Below are 22,715 nucleotides of genomic sequence, written 5' to 3' on the forward strand. Positions count from 1 at the left end.
ACCCCCGCCGTTCCCCCGCGGCTTCGGGGTCGGGCTGACCCGCCAGGCGGGGCTCTCCGAGGGCCCGCACGCCCCGTGCCCGGGTTCGGTGGGAAATTCGGGAGACGCCGCCAGGGCGGAGAGCATCGCTCGCTGCCGTAGCGGGGACCTGGAAGCGGGGCTGAAGGTTGCCAGTTGCTTAAGTCACTGTAACCGAGTTTTGCGTAACTGTACGCCCGGGCGCCTTCCGCAGAAACATCAGCGAAAGCAAAGGGACACAGCTGCTGGACCACTCGCCTGCAGGTTACTCTGCTATTATAACAAAAATAATATGGGTGTCAGTGGCAGAACTTTCTCTTCAGAGCTCTTTGAATCCCCTTCCATCTTTGAAATGTTTTACTCCCATCCTGTGTCATGTTTAAGCTGCTCTACTCTCAAACCAGCCAGAAATGTTAACTGTTCAAATTCCAGCTATACGATTTCCTGCCCGACTGGTGACTTGGCTATTGGTGACCAGAAAAAGGGCCTAAATTTCACACGTGCAGTTTTTCACTCTCTCGATCATTTAAGCAGGGCGTTTTCCTGCAGCTAACGTTAAGCTTCGAAAACCTGAAAAGGTCTTTGCCTCTGTCTCACAAACAACAACACACTCGCCAACTGCAACTGCTCCAAGAATTTATTCAGGTTCCTATGGCACTGTTATTCTGCTATCCTGTGTGCCTCCCCCCCTCCTTAGTTGCATTTCCACCAGCAAAAACCCGAGGGGTACGTGCGCCTTACGGAACTTTAAACACCTTCCCGAAGCTGGCCTGCGTTCCCACGTCTCTCTTACCCTAACCCCTCTTGCTGGTTTTAGCTCAGCTTTGCCTGGGAAGAAGGTGCCATGGTTTGGTTTGTGCTGATGATCCTCTGCCTGGAGTGAATTTAGCTCTGCCCGCACCTTTGTCTGCCTTTCTTCCCTCTTTTCCCTGCACCCCCCTTGCTTCCACCTTTCCGTAACCTCCGGCCCCTGTTATTCGGGAGGTCAGCTTATCACATCGGTCCCTGCTGGCCTTAAAATCTATGAATCTTGTGTTGCATTGTCTGCCTCCCAGCCGCTTATCTTCCTTCTCACTCTCATGCTTTTGTTTTGTGCCTCACATTCTTCCTCGCTGGTATTAATCTTCCCACTGATTTTTCTACCTCCATCTCGGCAAATAAATAAATAAATAAACCGGTGGAAATATGAATCTGAATTCGTGGCTTTTGTTCACTGCATCATCTCTTTCCCCTCTTATTCCCCATCTGAATATTAACCGCAGGCAGAACGCCAGGGGCTTTGTATTCTTTGCATTTCATGTCCTTTTTACTTTAGCCTGCACCATACAAAATATGTGCATAGCCTAGGAGCGGAGAAGGGGTTTAAGAAATGAAAGAACCGAATCATGAAAGGAGCGGGAGGGGCTGGAGGGACTGGCCGCTGCCGCTCGCCACTGGCTCTGCTGCGGTCAGGAGCACCCCAAGCTGCCTGTCTTCAGCCTGTGATGACAGCTTGTGTTTTTATGCAAAAGTACTCTTGGAAAGCATAAATTTAAACAGAGAAAACAGAACACCCTATTCGTGGCAGTGTGATTTTTGCCACCTGTTAATGGATCTTTACATCAAGGAAAAGATTCCAGTAGGGAGAACTGGGAAAATTCACAGCTGTAAGAAGCTTTGGGAAGCAGAATCCCGTGTTTGTTAAGTCATATTAAAACACACGTTGTCAAGCTAACACCTTTCTCAAGATGCTTGTATGCAATACAAGTACTGAACCACCCCTGGCAGCTGACTTTTACATGCTGTGTCAGTAAGAGACTTCATGGTTTTCATGCACCACTTTACATTTTTGCCTCTTTGCTCAGGTTGAATCAATCAAATTTTTTGTCACGGTATCTTAGGACATATAATCATGATTCTATGATTCTATGACTGCCTTAGGTCATGTAATCACACTAATATAATGGACGAAAAGTATTACTGTCAAGTCCTCCCCTTTTTTATACATTAACTTTATTAGACACCTTGTAACAAAGAAAAAACGTCAAACAAACGTGTAAGTAACTGAGTAGCCATTTTAACACCCGGAAGTCTTTCACTTTTCAGTGAAAGCATAGTATTTGACTGAACATCTCCTCTAAACCAGTACGCCTTCAGGTTTGTTTTGCTGCAGCAGCTGTGAGACTGCTCCGTTTTCCCTCTGAGTGGAAAGTGACCTTTACTAAATACCTGTCACTCGGTAGCCTTTAACTTTTTTGACTTCCAGGCAGTTTGCATTTCTTTATCCTTACAGCCCATCAGGCTATGATTGCTCATTCATCCTAGGGCACAGGATTAGCGCTCTGCACAGCAGACCCCCCCTCTCCTCCCTAAACCACCTTCTGCTCAAGACACTAATCAAATCTCTGTGGAACAGCTCTTCACACTACCGAACGGCGAGCTGAGGTTGTTACGTATTGACAGGAGATATTTCTCATCCCATTCACTGGAGTTACGAGTAGCAGGTGTTATTATTTCATCTCTTCTTATAATCCAGAGAATGAGAGAGCAAGAACGGCATTTGAATGCAGATAACTCTCATGACAGTCAAATGTGTTATAAATACACTACTGAGGCGGATTCACACATTGTAAAATTAAAACAAATAGAAATCCTCCAGAGATGGGGGTGAGTATCTAAGATGTTGTTAGATTGAAAAATTCACATTCCACCAACAGGCTAACTGCATTTCTTGCCATATGCCTGCAAATTTTCTGCCCATCAGAAAGTCTTGGCTAGAACACGAATGGAATTTCCCTGAGCACTTCCAATGGCTCTTTTAACCTCCCCCAGCACCCGCACCCTTTTCAAGTGTTTGTATATATACCCATGCCATGTAAAAGCAAAGCTGCTGGTCATTTTCAAAGCTACCCGTCTTGACTTTTCCCCCCAAGCTAACAGCTTACGTTATCACACAAGCATGTGCTCAGGCAGTGCGGTTCCAGGTTTAGGCGTAGGAAGTGACTATCGGTGTCGATACCTGCCTGGTTCTGTGCAGCCCCCTCAAGCACGGGCAGCCACTGAAATCAGTGGAATTTCATACAAAGTTATCAACCTGGAATAAAACTCACAATGAACACCAGTGTGTAACAGTCCTCATCTACTTCCCCATTTCTTAATCTTACAGCACAAACTTGAATGTTGACTGTTATCCTCACCTGCTAGAAAGTAATGCCTGGTTCCTCATTTACCCAAACAATCTTTCAGTCCATTCCAAACACTGGGCAAATGACTTATCAAAATGACAGTTACAAAACACTTAGTTCTAAAAGCTCAAATGTTTAAGTAACAATGAAGAAAAATATATTAGCACTCTAAGTCTTTAGAATCCAAAACCTTCACATGCTTTGTAGAAACTCCAGTACTTTTCCATTACAGAGCACGGTAGAAACTCCTCTTTAGATACCATTACTATCTCACTGAACTGAAGAAAACGTGTCAGACTTTCAACTGAGTTGAACCGGACAGAAGAGCCTGTTGAAAATGAACACAAGTGATTACAAAGTGCATATTAGAGTTAACGGAAAGCAATCACTGGCACTATTACCTAGAGAGTTGTTAACAGCTCATCAGAGTGAGGTAAGGGTTAAGAGATCCCCAGGAATCTGTGAAGTGTCCTAGGAATCTTGTAGCGTTAAGACTCTGGCCACCTTATCGGTATCGATCCTTATTGACCCAGATTTCAGTGAGACAGAGGCAATACCACACTTGGTGGTGCTCAGGGTGAGAAGTCAACAGTCATGTCCATTTCCAAATACCTAACAGGAAAACGCGGTTTTCTTTGGCATTGCTTGCATTTCGCATATTACGTCCACGAAGGGGTATGTCCACGAAGGGGTAAGTTTAGTGCACCTCTCCAAAATTAAGGAATCCCTCTCACAGGGAATGCCCTCCCTGCAGCCCCGAAAGGACTATACAAAAAGGAAGGCGCACACCTGTATACAAGAAATTGCAGGACTGAACAATGGGTATTTGCAATATTTAAGTATCTGCTGGACTGAAGCAACTATTGCAATGCATGAAGTTAAGGCATGTGTGTCAGCAGAGGAGAAGCTGAACGTTTAGTTTTCACTGTTAAAATCAGTAACAAAGGCTGTAAGGATCCAGCAGTAAGAAATGCTACAAGACATTTTCTCCGTAACAGCACAGACTCCAAAAGGCCCTCAGAACTGCAGTTTTCAGAGTTCCTTGCTTTTGTTCTTCTTCCGTCCACACCTCCTCCCTTCGGAACCCTTGCAAAAAATATCAGAGTGGCTGAGCTGCCACAACCAGCCCAACACAGAAACTGCCAGTGAGGGCAGAACTGTCACGTGTTGCACTTGTTATCGAGAGAGTTGTGAAAGCAGGGATGTGGCCTCTGGGGATGTGGCCTCTGTTCAAAAAAAAAAAAAAAAGCAAACCAAAACCAAACCAAAAGCAAACAAAAACCAGTGTTTGGACACCATTCCAGCATCTCAGGAAGCAAAACAGGACAGGTATTTCAGGATGCTTAGATCAGTCAAGATAAATCCTTGCCAAAATGCAGAGAAAGCATGTTTGAAGTGACACCTGCTTTGCCCATTTAATTTAGCTTGCACTTATTTCTGGCCTACCATGGGCCATCCCAAGAGTTTTGTCTTTCTCTGTTACTGCAGTCTTCCAGTTGTGTCACCCACACCGCTTCCAAAATGCAAAATATATTCAGTGAACTGACATCATTGGTAGCTCCCAATGCTAAAACCATCAGTGTATCCTGTAGGTATCAATCCTTTCAACTCCATGTCTCGGTGAGGATTTCCAGGAGCTCACCACCCAAAGCATCAAAATGGCAAATTGCTATTAGAGGAGAGAGGTCTGTGTTTAGAAACGCAAATACAGAAGTCTCGTGCATGAGGACATATGTTGCTCTGCTCCCATGACACCCACAGCAAAACTTCTGACTCCAGTGAGGACAGGATTGCATTTGGTATCTGACACCCTCGGCGCATCTTCAGTACGCCTGTGCCATGGCATGGTACATAACGGAACAAAAAGCATCATCTAGGGTCTAGGGCATATTTCAGTATCTTGGACTATAACAAGGATGGGCGGGCTGAATAAAAGTCCCTCTTGAGAAGTTACATCACAACACTCCCCACAGAGCCTTTGTCGCTTATGAAGCGGCCGTCAGCCACACCAGAAGACAATTTACATGCTCACCTAGAAGCAATGTTTTGAAGGGCACACAGGAACGCTTGGATGGGAAGTCACAAAACAGTTTTAAGCACACCTTCATGTAAAAATGATGCTACAAATAAGTCTGGGAATTTTTTAATAAAATAAACTGGCAGAAACTGAGCTGAAACATCACCATTAATACTGTGCCTATAGTGACATGACAGGCATGACTTTAACCAGTTTTGATTTGTTGAAAAAAGCTTTTTCATCCTGAAATGTCCACATTTTGTATGTAAGTGCAGGAGAATTTCTTGGCAAAGCCCAAAGCTCATTTAACATCCTGTTTTGAGAGATGACAATTGGAGAAAAGACATTCTTTTCTTACTTTGGAGGTGCTCCTCTCAGCACTCTCACTGCAATGTTCTAACTTATTTACTAAAAATTCTCAACTCAGACTTGAAAGTGTAATAAAGATATAGCCAAATAAATCTATTGAAATAACTTTTTTTCAGCAGCTGACAGCTTGCTTTGTTGATTCCTGGGTGTCAAATTAATGTGTTACCTATTGGATTAAGATTTGGTAGATTAAATATCAGCATTCTACCATAAATACAAATTTAGCTGAGTGAATAATTCACATCTCTACTCTCTCTAATCTCTACTTGTTAGTAATTTTAGATAACAGTCAACAGTTAGCAAAAGCACAGTAATTTATACATCCCAAAGTTGTCCTCCTCGGTTCTGACATCAGTGTTTGATATCAAAGTTTCTATACCCATAGGCAATGATTTTTTTCCCCAGTAGGGATGGATCAGTACTTGAGCATTTTGTCCTAACTAATGTCCTCCTCATTTCCATTTTTCTTTCTCAATTCTTTTTCCCTTTTCTCTCTCCCTTTGCTTACTATTAATCTTTTAATACCCACTTTGATGTTTCCTTTCTCCCTTTTGCTGTCTGTTAACTCTCATCCCCTTACAAAAGACCAGCAGCTTACAGGCTGTAAGCAGCTGAGAAAGGCTCCCATACTGCTATCCAAAACTCAGTGCCACAGGTACATAAGGTAAGTAAGCAAGGTCAGTAAGGTAAGACGCACACAGGCAGGGTCTTTCTCTGCTTTCCTGCCCTTGCTGTCCTTTTAGGTGCTCTCAGTTTGCTGCTGTCTTCATAAACTACAAGATAAAAGTATCAATCAGTAACGCTATCAGAATGAACTTTTTCACTGTAAATCTGGGGAAAACAGATGTTGCCTCTTTGGTTCTTTTTCCATCCTGCTTGCCAATAGCTTTTCTGTCTTTGTTGGCATTTATTTTAGCCTTATAGTTTCGAAACCTTCCCAAATGTGTTTCAACTTGTGTTTCCATTTTGTTACAGCTTTACAAGACCTTGTCTGTGTCTGTGGCAGCTAAGAACCTGGGAACTGTATTTAAGGAGAATTCCCACCAGTGCCGCAACTATATAAAAGTCAGACCAGAATCTCCAGTTAGTCACCGAAGATTGCCATTTCTGTGCAGAGTCACCATTCTCTGATCATTAAAACAGCCCCTGAAAGATCAGTTTTTAAAAATGACTCTGTCACCAGTACCCTCCTTATTTTTTCCAAGCAAGAAAGTGCTGGAACTATCCAGAAATATGGTTAAGCATTTTACAACTCTTTTACTTGTGTAAATAATTTGTAAAAGGAATTTAAATACTCTTGCAGTTTAAGCAACATATTTGAGTCAATTTATAGGTATCAGTAAACCTGGTTTCAGTACTTCTGTAGAACAGGCAAAGATTACTATCACATCTGAGGGCAAGCTAACTGATCTGCAGTATCTGTGGCGAAGTCACAGGAAATGTTATTCTTCTGACTCAAACAGATCTGGTTCAGTGCAGCTAGTCTAGACGTGGGCTACAGATGCGTAAGCAAAGAGAAGATCTAAGAACAACACATTTAAAGGTGACAGCATTTGATCTAAAGTGCCACAAGGGAGTATTTAGAACAAAAATCTGTCTTAAGAGCTTCCCGGGCCTTATCCATACTCCTCTCAAGAACTCAGAAACAGAGAAGAACGGTCACAAACCAGGAGTCCCAAAAGGCATTGTCCATTCAGACCGACTAAGGTCTCAGAAATGATAGCCAGCATCTTGCATAAGCAACATTTTTGGATCCTCTCACTCTTTAGAAGTCTGTGACTGAATTGAGGCACATGTATTCTAACCATGCTAGTGGTAATTTTGAAAATAACTTTCGTTTCAGCCGATCAAGACCTGGTACCTTGGAAAAAGGGATGTCTGTGGATAGATTGTCATTGTAAGACTAGATCTGTCTGTAACAAAGTATGATGCCTCCCTGGTAATTTTTTTTTCTTTTTCCCCCCTCAAAATGCCTTTGCAGGCCAGGTCTTTCCAGAGTTCTTGATTCACTTCACGTGACACAGATCTTAATTCTTTTTTCCTCCTGTGAATGCTGGAGTCCAAGGTCTCTGCCTTTACAAACTGGTCGGTAAGGAGTCATCTTTTTCTAACAATCAGACATACCATGCCAATTAGGCACCTGAAGCTGAGGTGTACATCCCCTAAAAGATACAGGCCAACAGGGATATTGGCTGATTGCTTTGTGATCCTCTGTGTCTTTGCTCATCCTGATTTTGAAAGCACTTTTCCCCCCAAGAATTCATTTATCAAGTGATCCTAGATTACGCAAGCTGCATTTTTTTGCATTGGTAGTTATGACCCTCTGAGAAAAATTCAAGGTTATTCGTAACATCTCAGGAAATAAATAAATCATTTCAGTTTGGAAGCTATCTAATGGACTATAATGACCAGATACTTCATAGCACAGCTGTAACAGTGCCAGAAGGACTTAGAGCACGTTCTCATGGTCCCTTAGCCTACAGTTCTTTCCTTAACGTATCAGACATAACTCATCATCTGTAGGTTCAGTTCATCATTTGCCTACAACTAGAATTTGTATAGTAATAATGTGGAACTTAATTCATACTTTCACCAATAATTATTCTGCTTCTAGATAAAATGCTAGAATTCAGAAAGTAACATTTCTTCCTCCACTTAGTGAAGAACTGTATTCCTCAGAAGTTCATTCTTTCTTTTGGTCCTCCATGGAGACTGGCAAAAGCAATGTCATAAAGCAGAAAAAAAAGATTAGGTATCTAGAATCATTCTTCTTTGAAAGTATTTCATAACAGTGGCCTTTCTTGTTACACTCTGTATCTGCATCAAAAAAGGACTTGCAGGCACGATTAAAGATCAAGAATTCATGCCTTTTATTCTAAAGCATCTGTTTCAAGGTTTATGCTGAAATCTCTTTAATTATTTTATGTTTCATGTGGCAGGAAGTACTGTTCCCACAGCACGGACCTGAAGATGTTATACTCTTTTGAGAGATATAGTTAAGAGTAAATCTTTCTGTTTCTAAATGTTTGAAAAATGCACAATATTGATAATACTTTATAGCTTTCTTGCAATCATTGCATGATTTTTCCTTCAAAAGTCAAAGAGGGATGATTGACATACATGCAAATACCAATCAGGAAAAGTATACAGCTGTATGTATAAAATGTATACAGCCGTATATATAAAAGAATCTATAGTCAAGAATGAATTTATAAAGAAAAAAATATAATAAGTACTTTACAAATAAAACATAATGGCTGATTCCATTTTTCTCACACATATATTTTTATACAGCTGTCCAGATGGCCTTTCAGCTTCTGGATTAAGTAAATCACTCTATGTAGACATCAAATTACCAACTTCAACAACAACAAATGAATTCAGTAGTATCCTTTATTAGAAGGCACTAAGATTGCTTCAAAACGATTCACAGGGGACTATTTCCTTGTACGACTAGCAGGGTGCAGGTTCTCACCATATATTTCTTTCTTTTAAAACTTACTGAGTTATTATTGTATACTCGATTACATAATGATTCACTTGTATACTCATTTGGAAGGAAAATATATGGTTCTTTAAAATTATTTCTAATCATTTTAGAAAATCTGAATTTAATGTGCCAAGATAGTGGATAAGAAGCAGTTCCAGGGCCAACCTTGGACAATTAAAACCAGAACACTTCAAAATTCTTACCATTTATAGCACAGTGAGATGCAGATTGGAAGAAACAGAAGACAAAGCATAAATCAAGTTTCAGCTCAGATCAGAACAGCTACTTGATAGAAAAACCAATAGCTCATGTTTTTCATGCACTGTCAAAATCTACAAGGAGCTGTGACTCATTCGGTGGGTTTTATGTACAGCCTCAGAAAAAATTCTAGAGCCTTCTCCTAGGCTACCATCATGTGGTGATTTAAAGACTGAATTGTTTTGTCTAGAAGCTCTGTCCCAACTTTGTTAAAAGTCATTCCTGAAAAAAAGTAAGAGAGAAGGATGATAAAATCTAAACGCTCACCAAGGTAAGATCATCAGGTAGTCTCCTAAATGCTTTTATTTGGCATTACTGGAGTGTGGTGTCAAAAAAGCCTGCCTTCTCTCTGTTTCAAGCAATGCAGTAGCTGTAGCCAGTGCCTCTTGAAGCTTGCTGTTTATCACATTGCCTTTCATTTACTGCTTTCATAAGTAAGATAAGAAAAGATAGATGTGTTCTAGGAAGATTATCTACAACAGTTCTATTTGTCTTAGTCTTCTCTTAGTCTCCACGGGACCACCAAAGCAGATGAAAATGTTATAGTGCAGCTGATGAATTAAGAAGACGGGTCAGTTATCACAGGATTTCTTTTACAACTTGTTTCACAAAGTAAAAAGGCCAGAAAGCCAGTGTTTAAGGCTCTTGACTAGGAGTCAGTTTACTTACTTTTAGCCAGGCTTTTTAAGAATCAAGATTCTGTGCGCAACAAAAAGAGGCAATGGTCACAAGTTTTAACAAGCAAGATTCCAACTAGATGTATGGGTGAAAAAATTCACCATAAGCACAGTTAAGCACATGAGTATGTTGTACAGAGATGTTGTGCAATGCCCATCCTTGAAGATATTCAGAATTTGACTGGACAAGGCACTGAGCAACCTTATCTAACTTGGAAGTTAGTCCAGGAGAACAGACTAGAGACCTCCAGAGGCCCCACCTAACCTACATTAGTCTATGGTTCTGTGCAATCACACTGTCACCTAATTAGTTTTGAAGTGAAATGTGACTGACATAAGAAATACAGACATTAAATTCTTAGAATTGGCTTCCATGGCATGTAGTCCTTGAGAGCTGCTTTATTTATCTATTTGTTTATTTTCTCCTTTTTGGCCTCCTAAAAAGTGAATTTTCTTTGGCTTTTGCTGGCCACATAGCTCCACTCTAATTCAGTCCTGTGACATTCTACTTTCTACCTTGCTGAGAGGCAAATAAGAGCAGGTAAAAGATTTTGGAAAGGAAGAGTATGCGGGTGGAGGAAGCCTACACTTCAGTTCTGGTATGCAAAACTACTGGGAAACATAGCTTTGTAATTCTGCTGACAGAACTATGTGCTTCTTTGTAAAGTATGTAATTACCTAAAGCAAATGCTTGGAACTTTGAAGTACAGGAAAATACATTAAAATATTTTGTCTGCAAGCCATAAAGAAGGGAAAACAGTGTAATAGCTGCACCTTGAGATACCTCTGAGATGGAAAAAGATTATGCACAGAAGTATTTGTCTACAATCTCACTTTGCTTCCAAAGTACAAAATACAAAGAATATATAGTTCATCTCCCTGTCTTTTACAGTCACATAAATGGGAACATTTTGTAGTTGATGAATATCCTGCTATAGGTAACAAGGAAAACACATATACTAGATGCTAGGGGTTTGGTTTTGCAGGGTTTTTGGTTTGTTTGGGGGGTTTTTTTGGTGGTTTGTTTGTTGAGGGTTTTTTTTAAGCACTTCCAAGTACTCTTCCTCTTCCATATTATTATTGTCATTATTCATGGTGATGATGAGCCACTACTTCAATAATACCCAATCCAAAAAATTCAGATAAACAGATCAAGTTCCTTTAAGTCATGCCATTGTTAAAAAATATAAATAAAATTAAACTTGGGGTTCTCAGTTTACATCTTGACTTCTGAATAATTAAACAACATTCATCATCGTTTCCAGCTTTCCTCCAAAAACATGAAGATACGAATAGTAGAGTTTTCCAGTAGTTTCTGACATAATTGTCTGAGCCGAAGCAGAATCTGGGGCTCTGAACTGGAGCACTATGCATAACAAAATATATTGCAAGCTTTCAAGAAGGGGTAACGCTTCTTCACATTATAGTTACACAGAGCTTTATAAACATATTGCAGGAAAAATGGGCTAGATTTGTTGTTTGGATGAATACCAAAGTAATATCTTCAACCAGTTCAAAGATGCATATGAGATCCCTCTTCTGACAAGTTTACAATTTAAAGTCTAATGGAATATTCTTGCAAATACGCACATGCAATGTTTACTAGTAGTCCAATTTTCCACCTGTCTAGGAGGTACTGAAATAGTTAATAACTTGGTTTCATTCTACTGGAGCAATTCATTTGGATTTAAACTCCTGCCAAGTCAGCAGTTTCAACATCACAACTTTGTGGTGGTGCACATGACAAGAAGGTAAGACTGACTAGCAAAAAAAGTGAAATTAATTGCTCTTCCATCATTTTTCAGGACTAGTGAAGCCCAAAAAGTAAGCTAGTTAGAAGCCAATTTATGCATCTGAGCTTTACATTCAGAATTTATTTAGTGTGAAGTAAAGCAGCAATGGCATTGTGTATCTGAGCATTTCTTTGGAAACAAATGTAGAGGGCAAATAAATACAGCAAATCCATCTATGGGCTATGAGGTTTCTCATGGCATTTCCCAAGCTTCATTTAAAAGACTCAATGAAATACTTACCCTGAGACACTTGTTTTTAGAGGAATTTCCTTCTTAAGTAAGAGTTTGATTTTCATAGTTTGCTTTCAAAAATATTTTTCATCAGACTATGAAATGTGAAAAGCTTCTCCTCAGAACTGGATGCAAAAGGTTTGGGTTCTATAAGCTAGAGATGTGGAAACTGGGCTGCTGGTTAAATTTTTTAAAGATTATACTGCATGTTAAGCAGTTTCTTTCTTCAATTAACATGGTAATTGTAGTAGATATAAAAAAAAATGTATATATGGAACATAATTTCTGTAAATTTCCAATTTACTAATTTTTATTGTGTTATGAATGTTTGATTTTGCATAATCTCCACAGGTCTGTCAGTGGTTATCTTTGGCTACAGAATGACTCCACGCTCTTGCTGTAACAGTTTCCAGACAGTCTTGAGCACTCAGATAATAGGGTGGCAAGGACCATTCATGCTATGAGACCATTCTCTCGGTAAGCAGAACTATAACTAGTAACTGTATTTGAGAAAACATGAATGTGGCTGTGGTTAAATTCAGCCGAGAAACATAACTCCTATGAGCCATAACCTGTGTAACTTTTGAAATCATATCAAAGGGCAGGGTGGTTTTGATACATAAATGTGAATACAATCTACTACACAATCTATTTTTTGTAACTTTAAAGACCATCTCTCTCCAAATATTCTGCCCTGGCATTTAAGATACTAAGTCCATTTGCTTCATTTAAAAAAAAAAAAAAAAACAAGAAAAAGTGGGATAACAAAGCATTTTCCGCAGAGGATTCTCAGCTCCAGGGTTTACTTCATCCTTTGCACTGTAGCTGAAGGGCCTATGTATAGACTTGCAGAAGGATAAAGAATTGCTTTATAGTGTGGATACACTTTCAGTTTACAATGGCTGACACTGATTAGGCACTTCACCTGATTTGCTTCTTAACGTCTCCCACAGCAGACCTGACTCAGCACTGTTACCCACTTCAGTGCCACGCGTTACCTGACATTGGCCACGGTGGGGGTTAGAGCTGATGGCTCTGGCTTTGCACTGTACTCAATCAGGGTCACCCCCTCTGCGGTGTCATCGAGGTAGAGGCAGAAACACCAGGTCAAAGTGCAGTAAGCACTGTTCAAATTGTACAAATATTACAAGGAGGGTTTAATGTGCAGTCAGCATAAAAATGTAATACTAAATCCACAAAGTTACAAGCTCAGTAAACTCCATGAAGATCAGAGCATCTTCAGGAACACTTACGCTCTTCTCTTCAAATTAGATTACATGAGATTATTCAGGAATGCTTTTGTATCATATTTCTCCATATAAGTCCAGAAGATATTTGTCTACGCTATTATTTTGTGGAAACATTTAACTGAATACTTCAAATGATACGGAGTTATTTTGTTAACTACCATCAAAATAACAAATAGTTTCTGGTTTGGACACAGGAGAGTCATACACACTAGGCTCTGAAAAACTTCATTATTGGGTCATTTAGATCAATCCAACCCATCAGCAGAGTCATAATTTCTCCATAGAACTCCTTCCCCCCTACAAATCAATTCCACATCACCTACTTTCTTTTTCCTTTTGTATCTGTTGTATAGCCCTTGCATCCACCATTAGGTTTCTTAGGCAGTTAAAAAAAAAAATCTTACTCTTAAATTCCCTGGTAACAGCTGCCTCTCCTTCAGCAAACGGCAATGTTTTCACAAGTTCTGTTTGTGGCAAGGATGGGGCTTTTGGCTGCGTATTGCTCAGATCAACGCGCCCAAGAGGCTGAGCAATGGAGACAGTACCAGGACTCTGGTGGTGCTGCTGGCAGTTCCTGGGATCCCTCGTGATAAAATTCTTTCCTGAGAGCATAAAAAGATCAGTTTGTTCTAAGAACAAACAGTATCGTTTAACACTCATGGTTTAATACACAGAACTGTTAGGCTTTTTATTTTCTTAAAGGTAAATACTGAAATTTTCACTTAGCCTTATACCACCTAACTCATGTAAGGGCTGACTTTCCTCTGCTCCTTTACCAGCCCAGCGGAAGCTGCTGTAATATGATTGAAACGTTCTCTTTTTTAAAAAATACGTCTTCCTTGGCAAAATTACACTAGATGCCATGCAAATTTAACTTGAAAAGTAGCCTACTAAATGTATGCATGCTTCACTGCTTGTCTCAAGGAAAACAGAAACATACGATATTATGTATGACCACAGCAAATTATTCTCGTTTGCTTTCATGCAACCTTATTGAGCTCAGATGCTCATTTTATCCTAGATACCTGAAGCAACACTAACAAAAACCTTCTGAAACAGCTCCCCTGGTTGAGCCATGAAGAACACATCTGGATTCCCTTGAAAACATTCTTTATTCCATTTGTGGTCTTCCATAACTAAAGGCGAGCAAGAGTTGTTCTAATCTTTACAGGTGGCTAATGGTTATTAAAGGCAGTAAGGGACTGCCAGAACACAGTAATTGCATTAGTCATGCCGTTTTCCAAAGACCATCTTCCTGAAATAGCAATCTGCAAAATGAATGTACATATCACACTGTAACAACTAGACAGACTTTTATTTTAAGGCACTTTTCTGGAATTTCAATGTGAAATATCTAACATCATCTGCTCTGCAACTGACATCTGCTCTTCAGCTGACATCTGCTTCTGAATCCTTCTTATTCTTGGTCATTTTTAGTAAACATTATGTCATCATTACATGTATCAGAAAGCACAGAGGAATAAATTACAAGCCATATAATCACTGTTTCTTCTGCTTTCCTACATACAGATAGTCTAGAAGTAGAAGTACTGTTTATTTTCTTAATATTTAGTTCTCACTCAGACTTGAACACAGTAATTCCTGCTTTCTGCTAGCATGACACTAGAAGAGATTAAAGGCTCACACTCAAAAAAGGGACATAAAGTGAAATTTAGTTAGGATTTAGATGACTAATTCCAAAATTGCAATCTTTAAAGCTTCTGTTAAATACCTGCATTGTTCTGGGACTGCTTTACTTCATGGACTCTTCAAGTTTTTTGTGTTAACATTCCTCAGGTACCTAAAATTCTGCTTCTATACAAACCTGGAAGGAACTTCATCTCAACCAAGCTGAAAAGCTGGGACGTTACTTGTGCTGGCAGCCACAGAACAGCAATTCCTTCACCTGTCTTGCCTAAGAACCTTGATTTGGTAGAGGTTCTTAGGACATGTTTCCTAAATCAGGGTCTATACAAAGTTCAGTGGTAGCTGCTTCCTTCTGTTAAAAGATGGCTAGATACAGCCACTGCTGGTATCATTTTCTTCCCATTTCTCCATCCTCTTCATATAGTAGCTCAATGAACACTGAGCTAAGATATGGGAAGCTGGAAGGAGGGTGGGGGAGGGGTATTTAAAATAATAGCTTTCTCCTCAAAAAACATGCAAATTATCAGGCCCCAGTCTTCTTTTTAAACAATGCTTTGGGATGCATAGAAAAAAAATCAGTTCATTAACAGAGAAAGAAAACCAGAAGACTGATTCTTTACAAAAGCAGGATAAAGTTCTACTATAAAATACACATAGGCTGTAAGTATATTAGAAAGAAAAAAAGAGTGCCTGGAAATGTCCCCGGGCAAGCAGCACAGAATAGCTCACATGCACACCAGCAAACTTTCCTGTACTTTCGACCAGGCTTGCTGCAGGCAAAGTGTCCGCTGGGAACAGGCCTTGAAACAAGCTAACTCCTGAAGCAGGCCTGGAAACCATTCAGAAGCTGCCGAATGCCCACAAGTGTTCTCACAATACAACATTGCATGTTAATCCTCTTCTGGAACGATTTGAGGCACTGTTTAATTCCTACTATATATATGGCCTTATAGTATCTGAAATGGAACTGAAACTGAGAACACTTTGGCTTTCCCTCCCTCAATTTCTCACCTAGGGCTAATGGTTAGGCATTACCGTGATCTTAAAATACATGTGACAAAAAAAACTTCTTTAAAAAAACCACTGATCTTCAGGCTGATTTCTGTTTGTCAATTGTATTTTTTGAATAAATGGATTTCTCTGTTTTAGAAGTTACAATGTTTACCATAAATTTTCCATGAAAGGAATAGTTTACAGGAACTAGTGAAATATTCAAAACCTATAAAAAGTCAGGAGGCTAAATCAATTTTTAAGTCACTTACACCTGGTATAAACTTGTTACTGAAGCAGGGCAATGTAAACTCATAACCTGGATCCTGTTAGCCCAAAGCAAATACCAGTGGGATATATCAAATTAGTAGTTTTAAATTATTATCTTTTCATTTACTTTTAGTATGTTAAGAACAGACCAAGCCCGGTATCCCAGTTCACGTGAGGTGCAGTGTCTCATCAAATTAACAGAACCAACCACAAAGGCCCAAAAGCTTTTCGGACTCCAAGTGCAACTGGCTGTCAAAGAGACTTGGGTTTCCCTGGGAACACATTACTTATCATAATTAGGCTGAAGTTCTTAAGTCTGCCAGGCAGCTCTAAAAAATTGTTCAATGTCATTTTGTCATATCAATGCACTCTGTTTCTTATGACTGTTTATTTTTAGAGAATAAAATATCCCCCTAGTTATTACTGTTGCTTGGGCATACTGGGATTTCTACCAATATTATTCCATGTGATTTTAAGAGGTACATGTGATTAAAAATTAGGCTAGTGTATCTGAGTTGCCAACAGAAAAGTTTTAAATTAGCTTATTAAAAATTTCACTTTATATATTAAATATTTTAATGTAAAATGTCACTAGTAAAAAGTCACTAGTAATTATTCTCTTCACACAATTTATGGAAGAAATTTACTTCTTTAGAGATTATGTGTAAGTTCTGGCACTATTTTTGAAGCCCAAGATCTATGATAAGCATGTAGCCCAGAAAAAAAAATCAGAAAGCAATAGAGGAATTTTGGAATTGAAGCCCTTCAGAAATCACTTTCTGCTGCCTTCAGTCATGGTGAATATTAGGTTTTAAGTGGTACATACCCAAAGGCTGTCTTTCTTGTGATGGTAATTCCAGGTCACTAGAAGCTGACACTTCTTCAACAAGAAATTTTGACAACTGTGTCCCAAGATATGTAACCTGTAGAAACAATTCTCACTGGTCAATTTAACGAGTGTTTTTTCTGATAGGTGTAAAGATTTCGCTTTTCTTACAAAACATTTCTTACTTAACAGTCTAATCTGTGTCTGTCAACATCAAGCAGAAATACTACTAATTTGAATTCTAAATGAAAGCAGCATAATATAGCCTGCAAAGCCCTCCAAACTCTGCCAGTATTTTTGTAGAATTTGTCCTTGACAGCCTGACATTTCAATAAGCTTGCTCCTTTTTACTCTAACTACCTTTCAGTTTTTTCTGTCAGTCTCTAAATCATCTTTAAAACTACTCTTTCAAAGCACTGACAGCTTATGGAGTGGGCATTCCACATTCTCCTAATACTCATGACTAGTTCATCACTGTACCGCTACAGCTACGTAGCTCGCTCTTTGCTACTTATTCAGGCTTGCACCCTCTTTTGCTTTAAGGAGATGCAGATTTGTGACATTTGTTATTGCCATTTATTATTTTTATTTTTGGGAGTAAAATGAGGCCTACCTTATTCCACGCATACTTCCATGTCACAGAAATACCACTGCCTAGTAGGTCTTTAACCCACAGAACTGGATTCTCAAGTATTTGTCTCTTACTGGTTCTGATCTTGCCATTGTTTAAGAGCGTGGCTTTATGACTAAACTCCTAAAAAAGATAAATTAAGAAACAATTTTCAATTCATACATTAACAAGTCTGAATTAACACCCTAAAACCATGAAAAAGTGCTGAAGAACAACATAGGTGAAAAGTTGCAGCTAATTCGATTTTTCCCTGAAAAGTTAAAGAATTTAATGCCCACCATCATAAACTGTGGTATGTAACAGGATTTATTCCACCAGAATAACATGTTTTGACCACACAGATGCCACTATCAGAGGACAAATCTCCCTATGTGTGTTTATCAGAACCATATTTCCATCTTAGTTCCTCTTAGACATAACAAAGCTGTGACTAAATTAATTTCCAAGTGGACTCAGGAACTCACAAGAGGCAAGGCTGTGCACTAAGAAACTGTTACTCAAATGCAATCTTACATGTGTGGAACAAAAACATGTCACAGTGAAATTCCAGCAATGATTCAAAGATGAAACATATTTGCATAAAAACTTTACTTATGTTAAGGGACAACACTTATATGTTTTAGGAGGAACCTGGCAGGCTTATCTTATGCACAATTAAGTATAAAAGAATTTGTTGTTACTGCCTCTTTGATAACGTTAATACAGCCCAGTTATGCAAGCATATACCCACCTCCAGAAGCATGGCTTATAGAAGCTTACAGTTCAGTAAATTATGGTTTTGTTATACTGGTCTCAGGCTAACACAGCTAAATAACGCAAAAAATAGCTGTTGGTAAACTATGTTAGAACCGAGTAAGGTTGCTTAGCATGCATGAGGTTAAACAATCAGAATAAGAGAATGATCCACCAGCAAATATTGAACCTCCTCCCACATCCACTGGCTTGGGGTGTTTACAAGAATCTAAATTAGGGTGTTTAACCCAAATATTTTGATGAACACTCAATCCAGTTCACAGTTTTGTAGCTTAGGTCTACAGCATTCAAAAACTGCATTCTGCCTGTCCAAAGCTAACATTAAGTAAGGAGCACAAACTAGCTGTATGTTGTTATCAAGCACATCTCTATAACTTTACTGATCATCTCCTCCTTCCAACACAACAGACAGCAGCTTCTAAACTTCAATCTCTATAGCACCGTCTTCCAAGACATAAATGAGTGTGATTTCATTCTAGTAAAAATCACTGACTTATCTACACTCCTAACATCAATATTTCAATACAGGGTTGTAACTCCCTAAGATCCACACGCATCAAGCTGGTATCACAGATAACAGGCTTGAGAAATGACAGTAAGAATACTGAAGTCTTCATCCTTCAGTTTAGTCACCTTGAAGTTCAGAGGAATATTACATGTCCTTTCAAGAAAATAAGCATGTGTATGTATCTATGGCATGGACCAACACAGAGGCTAGCGACTTACATTACAAAACACAAAACCACACGAAATGGCCATTCTCAGCAGTAAAGCATTCCCAAGCCTATTATAGGTGCAGAAAAAGGAGTCTTTTCTACATTAACTACACCTGGTGAGTTGGCTGAAAATAATCTTTCATGTTTTAATCAATATGTTGCCCTAGAAATTAACTAGCTCACAGCTGGAAATTCAGTTAATAATTCCATCATTTGCTCAATACCAAGCCAGCCCCCCGGCAGCTGCCTTACAATTCTGCTTTGTATTTGGAGGCACAGGAACATGCTTTTGTATTAAATAAGGAGGTTTCTTTTTATTTTCTTTTTTTTGCAAATATGGTTCATACCAGACTGTAAACTATAGAACCAGCTGACACATAAGCAAGTAATTTGTCATATATTCATGTCCACTGTAGCACTATGAAATCCTTGATGTCACATTTCTTTATTTGAGGGACTTGATAGTGCTTCCAAGAACCATATCAAGGCATAAAAACCCTAACGTTCCTGCTCTTTCCAATATGAAAATCAGGTGTTACACAATGTAGACCAACCAATGATTCCACTCTGATTCTAGCAATAGGAGATGTTAACAAACTGATAACGCAAAGTTAAACAGAAATTTTACATATGCAGTATTCTGGGTGTTAAAATTACAGGCTGACAGAAGACATTATCCATAGCATTTTTCTTTAAAACTCATGAAGATTATCTGTAACTGATGAATAAAAATTTTCAATCCTAAGTGCTGAAGATGCAGACTAAACCATGAGGACTGCTGTTTCCCCATTTTAGTGGGTTTTTTTTCAGTATATGCTAATATTAACATTATTATATCTCAACAATTACCTGCAGTTTGAATTCTAGAACATCTTCTCCTGGCTTAATCCTTCCCAATTCAAGTAGATCTATCAATTGAAGTTTTTTCCTATTTCTTGTTCCATACCTCACTTTTTTTTGTTTATATTCCTGCTTACTATAGCTCTGGGAAGATTTCTCACTGAGGTTTACTGGATAATCTGTATTTGAGGTAAGATTTGTAAGGACCGAGTTGGCATTAAAAGAGTTCGTGCTACTCCTAAAGATCATTTGCTGCTGGGTAGTAGGGAAGTTCTTTGTAGATGTTGACAAAATTACTTGCTGCTGCTCCTGGAAAGCTTCTTTCTTATTTACGTATCTGTGTAGATCCTCATCTGTAAGAACCTGCTGGCAGTCACTGCTTGGCTGACAGACATTGTTATTGACAACAGTGCTTTGGGGTTCTACAATATTTAACGCCTTGGCCGCTGAAGTGGGGTTTAAAGACTTGTTTCCTTGTTCTGCAATTGCTACACAATCAATGTCTTGTTGCTGGGAGCACTTTGTTTTAGCAATGGAAACAGCAGGTTCTGAAGGCAATGCCACCATTTCTACAGTATTTGTCAGCTTTGACATGTTGTCGAAAGGATATTCTCTTACCCTGTTTTTGGATGCCAAAGCATGATCAGAAGCCTCTTTGCTTCTAATTGCTTCTTTGTTTGCTCCTGTCTCATCCAAGCCGATGTGTGGATGTTGGCTGCATTCCTGAGCTGAAAATCTATTTTCTAAAGAGAGATGTGCTTCTACTCTGTTTCCATTAGGCATGCTGGCACCAAGCCCCATACTACATGTAACTACATCAGGACTCATGATTTCATCAGCAGTTAAAATTTGTCTTTTATCATTTCCCTTGGAAATAACTAAGTCTGAGATTTGCTTCTCTGAATATGATGCACTGAACACTTGCTTTCTTTTTCTGTAATTTTGTATTTTCTGGACTAATTCTTCCTGGTTTTGGGCAACAGTCAACAGACTCTTTTGCCCAGAAGCATGGTTAACTAATTGTTTCCTCAGTGCTCCTTTTTTAAAAGATTCCACTGAAGCCCTATAGAAAATTTAAAAAAAAAAAGGTAGTAGTAAGGACATCAGAGTTATTGTAAACATGAAATAAAAACAGTTTAACAAATGTAACCCACTAAGAACAGGAATATGTTTCAAAGGACTCTGCCAGCACCTAAAATCTGAACAATCTTTTTATCATGTATAAAGTTTATTGTTCAAATCCCACACATATGCACAACAAACTGCAGAATCCCATCTAGAAGTTGGATGCAAAGCACCAAAACTTCAGTAATAGCCTTGTCCTCCTATACCACCCTTAATTCACAGAATCGAAATTGGGTCTGTAGACATCTGAATCTGAAACTGGCTGCTCTTTTATCACCACAAATCACAACAGTTCATTGAATTCAATGCCTTTGCGGATGTGATTTGGAGCCTTCTAAAATGAGCTCAGGATGAGCTACTGAAGGGTGATACTATCAGAAATTTTTTACAGTGTACACAACAAAACATTTTGTGAAGCCACAGCTATAATAATACCACATGATCATTACGAAAAGAGGACAGAGCAGTTTAGGATATTGTGTGTTAGTTTGGGAATGTCACTTCCTTCATGAGACCCTGCTCCCTAGCTGAGCTGGTCTCCCGGTGAGACCTCTCCTTCCCTGTGAGACTTACCTCCTTCCTGCTGGAAGGTAATTCCTTATTTTCTGCACTTCCTTTGGCACAAGAGCTGCCAGCCCAACATAATCCTCTTTTCATCTACTTCCCCCTCATGGGACAAGTGATTGTACTAACACGCTGGCACCATGCTGGGTAGACAGGAGAGTACCGCCAGGTGTGGGAAAAGGAATAGCAGCATGGTTTGCTTTTAACTCCACCCACAGTGGAGATGCCATGCAAGTAGCACCATCCCGGTCTCAGAAGAAGGAGACTGTTGAGGGGATCAGGACAAGGATACAGCAAGATTACTTGGTGCAGAACAAGGATAACCAAACCACAGAGTGGCAGTATTGATGTCTGTACTGTGATATTGCTTGCTACCACATGTGTTTATAATCCATGATATGATCAACACATCAGCATACAGTCGATCATTCATATGAGTAAGCCTTGACAACTATGGACTCCTGCACAGGCCAGTGAGGCTCCACACACTTTTCTAGCAGTGTTTCTTCAGGGACATTTTGTTGCTTTATTGTTATACAAGTACTGAAGAAGCTGCAGCTTACAGTCATTAACAAATATGATGCCTGTTTTTTTGCTCATTTTTCTTAGGTGAGAGATATATCTCAGTATCTTCAAAGGAACAGATAGAAATGGAAAAGTGTTAGTAGTATCTCTCCCTGGGCCAACTAACTGAACAACAGAAAGATGGAAAATGTGATTATGCCTCCTGATCTTCTGTCCATTTATGTATCGTGTGATAAAAGCTTATATGCTAATTAGTTAAAAATAACATGTTCACCATATAAATAATAAAAGGGAAACAATGTAATCTGGCATGTAGCTCATTATTGTTGATGGATAGCTTTTGCATTAGCTGCAGGGTATCTGCAATACCCAAAAATATTTATCACTGTTCTGGAACACAGTTTCACTCTCAGTATTAGAAGGCAGATAACTTTGTATAGATATTAATTTTACTGTCTTGTTTCTTAATTCAGTCACTAGTTTGTTCACAAGGATGATTTGGAATCCTAACTTCTCTTCACATAAACACCTCTTTTTTTTTTATTATCTGTGTAATCTGTG

At 39.1% G+C, this 22,715-nt stretch overlaps 1 protein-coding gene across 1 annotated transcript in view; it reads right to left on the bottom strand.

Annotated features, from left to right (window-relative positions):
• Positions 1 to 2,022: 2,022 nt before the first annotated feature.
• ANKRD31 (ankyrin repeat domain 31) overlaps positions 2,023 to 22,715 on the bottom strand; it is a 66,968-nt gene continuing 46,275 nt past the window's right edge. Inside the window, 5 exon segments of the mRNA XM_035892793.1 lie at positions 2,023 to 3,510; positions 13,672 to 13,869; positions 17,001 to 17,097; positions 17,614 to 17,754; positions 19,950 to 21,003. Of these exon segments, the coding sequence (XP_035748686.1) occupies positions 3,359 to 3,510; positions 13,672 to 13,869; positions 17,001 to 17,097; positions 17,614 to 17,754; positions 19,950 to 21,003 (1,642 nt within the window). The 3' untranslated portion in view covers positions 2,023 to 3,358.

This window comes from Egretta garzetta, unplaced genomic scaffold (assembly GCF_000687185.1).
Source record: "Egretta garzetta isolate BGI_Z169 unplaced genomic scaffold, ASM68718v1 scaffold424, whole genome shotgun sequence".
Taxonomy (NCBI): Eukaryota; Metazoa; Chordata; class Aves; order Pelecaniformes; family Ardeidae; genus Egretta; species Egretta garzetta.